The sequence below is a fragment of the Otolemur garnettii genome, unplaced genomic scaffold (genome assembly GCF_000181295.1).
Source record: "Otolemur garnettii isolate 467f Iridium unplaced genomic scaffold, OtoGar3 scaffold00094, whole genome shotgun sequence".
Lineage (NCBI taxonomy): Eukaryota > Metazoa > Chordata > Mammalia > Primates > Galagidae > Otolemur > Otolemur garnettii.
Genome location: NW_003852489.1, coordinates 2,779,088 through 2,784,824, shown reverse-complemented (window position 1 = coordinate 2,784,824; position 5,737 = coordinate 2,779,088). Strand labels below are relative to the sequence as shown.

The window sequence follows — 5,737 nt, the reverse complement described above, 5'->3', positions numbered from 1 at the left end:
CCTCCAAATAGCCAATGCAATTCCACAAAATAAGAACACATCTGGAGGCATCACGTTACCCGACTTCAGGTTATATTACAAGGCCTTAGTGATTGGCTCGGGGCCTGTGGCTCAAGTGGCTAAGGCGCCAGCCACATATACCTAACGTGACGGGTTCGAATCCAGCCCAGGCCCACCAAACAACAATGATGACTGCAACCAAAAAATGGCCAGGCATTGTGGTGGGTGCCTGTGGTCCCAGCTGCTTGGGAGGCGGAGGCAAGAGACTCACTTGAGCCCACGAGTTGGAGGTTGCTGTGAGCTGTGAGGCCACGGCATTCTACCCAGGGGAACAGCTTGAGGCTTTGTCTCAAAAAAAAAAACAAGACCTTAGTGATCAAAACAGCATGATACTGGCATAAAAAGTGAGACATAGATCTATGGAACAGAATAGAGAATCTAGAGATGAAACCAGCTTCATATTGCTATCTGATCTTTGATGAAGCAAACAAAAGCATACAGTGGGGGAAAGAATCCACGTTTAATAAATGGTGCTAGGAGGATTGGTTAGTCACATGTAAAAGACAGCATAGACCCTACCCTTTTGCCACGAAAGGTACGAAAATTAATTGATGATGGATAAGAGTTAAATCTAAAACATGAAACTCTAAAGTCAGCCTTTGGAAAGAATTTGTGAAGAAGACCCCACTTGCAACAACGCAAAAATATATGTGACCTGATCAAGTTAAAAAGTTTTTCACAGCTAAGGACACACATAGTCAACAAAGCAAAAAGAAAACATTCAAAGTGGAAGAAGATACTTGCATGCCACGAATCCGACAAAGGACTAATTGCCAGAATCTACAAAGAACTCAACCAAATTAAGAAGAGCAAGCAACTTCATTTAAAAACTGGGCAAGAGACATGAACAGAATCTTTTCTCATGAGGACAGACAGATGGCCAAAAAACATGAAAAATGCTTGTCTCTATCAGAGAAATGCAAATCAAAACCACTTTGAGATATCACCTAACCCCAGTGAGAATGGCCCGCATCACAAGGTCCCAAAGCAAGAGATGCTGGTGTGGGTGCAGAGGGGAACATTCAAGCACTCTTGGTAGGAAGGCAAATTAGTACAGCCTGTATGGAAAGAACTATGGAGAATCCTCAAAGAACTAAAAGTAGGGCTCAGCGCCTATGGCTCAAGTGGCTAAGGTGCCAGCCACGTACACCTAAGGTGGTGGGTTCTAATCCAGCCCAGGCCCACCAAACAACAATGATGGCTGCAACCAAAAAATAGCTGGGCATTGTGGCAGGCACCTGTGGTCCCAGCTACTTGGGAGGCTGAGGCAGTAGACTCGCTTGAGCCCAGGAGTTAGAGGTTGCTGTGAGCTGTGATGCCACAGCACTCTACCCAGGGTGATAGATTGAGGCTCTGTCTCAAAAAAAAAACAAAACTAAAAGTAGATCTTCCATTTGACCCTGTACTCCCATTACTAGGTATCTACTCAAAAGAATATAGTCATTTTACCACAAGGATATTTGCACTTGAATGTTTATAGCAGCCCAATTCACAATTTCAAAGATGTGAAAACAACCCAAATGCCCTTTAACATACGAATGAACTGTGGCATATGTATACCATGGAATACTATTCAGCCATTAAAAGGGTGGATATTTGCTATCTTTTATAGCAACCTAGATGAATTTGGAGAATACTCTCCTAAGTACCACAGTAATGGAAAAACAAGTATCACGTGCTCAATACTAAATTGAAATTAGTAGATTAAAAACTATATGCTCACTGGATAGAGAAACTCAGTTAAATTCAAGGAGTGGGGAGGGAAGAAGAGACTCAGCAAAGGGAATAATCCAAATTATGGGAATCCATTATTCCCATCCAAAGGGAATAATGCATGGGTATGTGGTTCACTTCCTAGGTGAAGGAAACAACTACAACTTGAACTTTACCTTATAAATGTAAAATGTAATCTAATATTAATTTGAAACATTAAGCAAGTCATACAAAATTAAAAGATAAGAAAAGAATGGTCAATGTAGACTATAGAAAAATGAAGCCAACCATCCTATACCCTCAACCCTTTAGGGCTAATAATCATGTGTTTGGATATAGGAGGGTCTGTGTCTGAGAGAGAGAAAGAGAGAGCATCTCATGTGAAAAGGAGATAACAGAGTTTTCCATCCAAAATGATTATCTGAATTATAAAGTCACTCTTTCAAATCAAGAGAGAACCAGAGTGCAGCTGGCTAGATAGTTGACAGCAGAGGATCATGAGAAAGGACACTAACATTATTGTGTGACACACTTATATATATGTCCCTGGCAATGGTGCAAGTCAGGTAACTTGTCCAAAGTGTACAACTAATTGTTCATGATTGAAATCAATGGCTTTAACTCCAAATGCCTTCTAAAATACTATACTTTCTTGAACTAACATCATAAGACTTTATGATTTGAGCATCCTGGATTATTACCCCAGGGTCAACCAGAGCATTCGTGAAAACTAGAAAAGGTTAGAGGTCTGTTTTTTGACTTTCAAACAATGGATTTTTTAACAAAATTGGGGCAACTTTGTACATTGTACCTTATTAAAACTGGAGCTAACATAGCTTGATTGGTTTCAGTAGCTTGCCGTCACAGGGTCTTTTGCCTTATTTCTTCTTAGAATGAGTCCTTTGAGAATTTGTTAAGAGTCTGGAGAGAAGAGGATCTGAAGCCTTCCCCGTATATAAGGAAATCCAGGTTTTGTTAAGATCTTGGCCAAAGGCTTGGTGATGTTAACTCCGAAGACAAATCCAGTTTCCTTTCAATACTGCTTGGGATTCTCTGAAGAATCCAAAGTGGCTGTAAAGCAGGATGTACTGCTCCTTCCTTTATGACATCACCAGACAGAGAGGTAGCTAAGGGGCCTATTTGAGACACTCTTAGACTAACAACCACTTTCGTGGGAGCTCAAGAACAACAACTTTTAAAACTGAGGATAAATGTTCAGGCTTCATTAGGATCCTGAATACAAGCCAGCTGATAAAATATGGGGTCTTCTCAGAAGGGTATAGTCTCTCAGCTATTGAAGACAAGTAAAACTGGGTCCAAGATTTCAGCACAGAGAGGGTCTGAGGTTAGGGACGCATCTCCTCATCAGGGACAAGGGTACATTTTTGGCTCAAGTCAGCAAAATGGTTCAGTCTCCCCAATCCCTTCTGCCCAGCGAAGATCAAGATCAGAAGCTGCACATCAGAGCATGTCCCGTTCACCATCAGACTTTCCTCGGTCTTTGTCTCCCAAGCCAGGGCCCAGTGTCTCTCCAGCATCCACTCCTCGGGGAACCGAGAGCCGATCAAGAACAGAAGGATCCCGCCATTCCTCTCCTCATCGAAAGGTCCAGCAGACTCAGACAACACCTTCCTTTTCTATAAGCATGCATCGGAATGTTAGTCCAGTCAGAGAGGAAGCAACACGAAAAAGTAGTGAAGCCAAACAAATGCGTAATGAGGTCAGTCACCGTGCCTCATCAGCCCTAGATGCCAAATATTTTCGTCAGTTGAGTTTTTTAGACCAAAAGGATAACTCACAATCACAAATCTTACAAGAGGACCCACCCTCCAAGGTCCAGAAGCCCCAAGGGGTCAGAGTTCCCCGTAGGATTTCAGTTTACCCTAAAGATGAGGCAGTACAAACTGAGCCTATCCGAAGGATTACTGCTGAGGTCAGATCTTCAAGGAGTCCCCCTGCCCCGGAGCATGGCAGTAGCCGTGTCTCTGCAGAACCTCGGGGGCTCCAGAAGAAGATAGCTAGAGAAGAGCCAGAAATGGGTCCTCGCAGCTCAGTTCTTCCAGACTCCAGGGCCGTGCAAAAGAATATGCACTTAGAATTGCCCCACAAATTCTCCACCATTAGAGAGTTGGATAGCGGACACCGAGTTTCTGTGCGGCCAGATCCTGAGTCTTCACGAAAGCATTCTGCCTATCCTGAAACCAAATACTCTCCTAAATTCTTAATATCAGAGGTGGAGTCCAACATGAAGTCCCCAACCCGAGGAGACAGTGATATAGGCCGCAGGGTCACCATCTCAGAACTACAACCAACTCAACGTGGGACAGCTCCATCAATGTCTCAGAGCTCTCGTAAATCTTCTGCGTTTGTCTCTTCAGAGCCCACCTATAAACAGCAAACTCCAAAACCCACAGAAACTACCTACATGTCTTCAGGACCTGCACTCAGGTATCCAGAACCCTCACGAAAGCCCTATAGCCATCCAGAAGTGGAATTGACTCCTCGGCCCTTGCCTCCTAGGTCCTTACCTAGGTACGAACCTGACTCCTCGTGGTGGTACTTACTGAATCCTCAAGTCGAAACACCCCAAAGCCAGCCAACAACACCTGATTTAGAGCCTAAGTCTCCTCCTCCCCTTGACCCTTTACTGACCTTTTTAAAAATGGACTCACAACCTTTCTGTGAAGATTGTATGTTCCAGAGAGAGAAGGCAAGCCCACCACCACCACCAACACCAAAGGATTTTCCAAGTCAGGCATCATCACTAAGGGAAGTGCCACAGGCCACCAAGTATACCTCCAAACAACCCATTCAAAGGTTTAGTGCTTTCTTCCTGGGTATGTGAAGAAGCAGATTGCCCAGGTCCAGCTTCAATTTAGTGAGATGGGATGTTGGGGTGGGTAGGAAAGGCCTCTTCATTCTGGGCCTAAGGGCTGCCCTTTTGCCAGTGGCAGAGCTAATCCCGTTCTTAAGCCCTATTGCTTCATTCCTTCCCTGCCAGCTTCTCTTATCAGCACCAAGCTAATGGCATCAATCACAATGCTTGGGCATTGACTCTTTCAGGTAACGCTGCTTAACTTTTCAATGGAAGATAGTAAAGAGTGCTTTGTAGGGTCAGAAGCTGCTTCCTAAGAGTGGAGATGAATAACTGAGCTGGGATGAGGGCTGGTAAGGGCTGTTAAAAGAGAATAAGGACCTCAAGTAAATACTCTTGCAACAAGAGTGGAGAAGGTGGGTGTTTATGAGCTGGAACTTGAACTTCTAGGAGGGGAAAGGCATCCATAGGGGAAGAGTGGGTATAAAAAAGATAGAGGTAGGGGGAGTGTGATGCTTAGGCATAGGCTGGAGGACTTCTTGGAGGAGATCAAGTGTTGAGGGGCACCTCTGGGTGGAGACGTGTTGAACTAGAAAGGGAGTTGCAAGTAGTGGAGGATGAGGGTGTGCTTCCCATGGAGAAGAAAAGCAACCATCTCTCTGTTACTTTCAGATGTCTCTGAGGAAATGTACAATCGTGTCATCTGGTGGCTAAAAGGTCTGTGCTTTTCTCTCCTATGGGCCCATAGTGGAGGTCTAGGGAGGTGGGAATACAGGTGAAAGGGTGGAATCTATGTATCTGTAGATCTAGGTCCTTTAGGAGATACATGCTAGGGTTTTGACCTTAAGGAACAGAAGAACTTCTCATCTTGCCTTAAATTCCACCATTAGAATCAGTTCTTTGGGGCTTGGAATCTTTTTTATTTTCAAGAGTCTCCTTTTAATGGGAAATCATTTCTGGAATGAAGAACTACTTAAGCCCCATGGCCTTTCACCTTAGCTGACCTTACCTCTCATGTGATTTAAAAAAAAAAAAAAAGGCCCAGTGCAGTGGCTCATGCCTGTAATTCTAACATTCTGGGAAGCCATGGTGGCCAGATTGCTTGAGCTCAGGAATTCGAGACCAGCCTGAGCAAAAGTAAGACCCCAT

The 5,737-nt window shown here is 44.1% G+C and overlaps 1 protein-coding gene across 1 annotated transcript; it reads left to right on the top strand.

Annotated features, from left to right (window-relative positions):
* Nucleotides 1-3,031: 3,031 nt before the first annotated feature.
* Nucleotides 3,032-5,429, top strand: CUNH17orf47 (chromosome unknown C17orf47 homolog). Its single transcript, XM_012808745.2, is given in 3 exon segments — nucleotides 3,032-4,610; nucleotides 5,261-5,352; nucleotides 5,355-5,429. Coding segments are annotated over 3 exon segments (1,746 nt in total).
* Nucleotides 5,430-5,737: the final 308 nt, after the last annotated feature.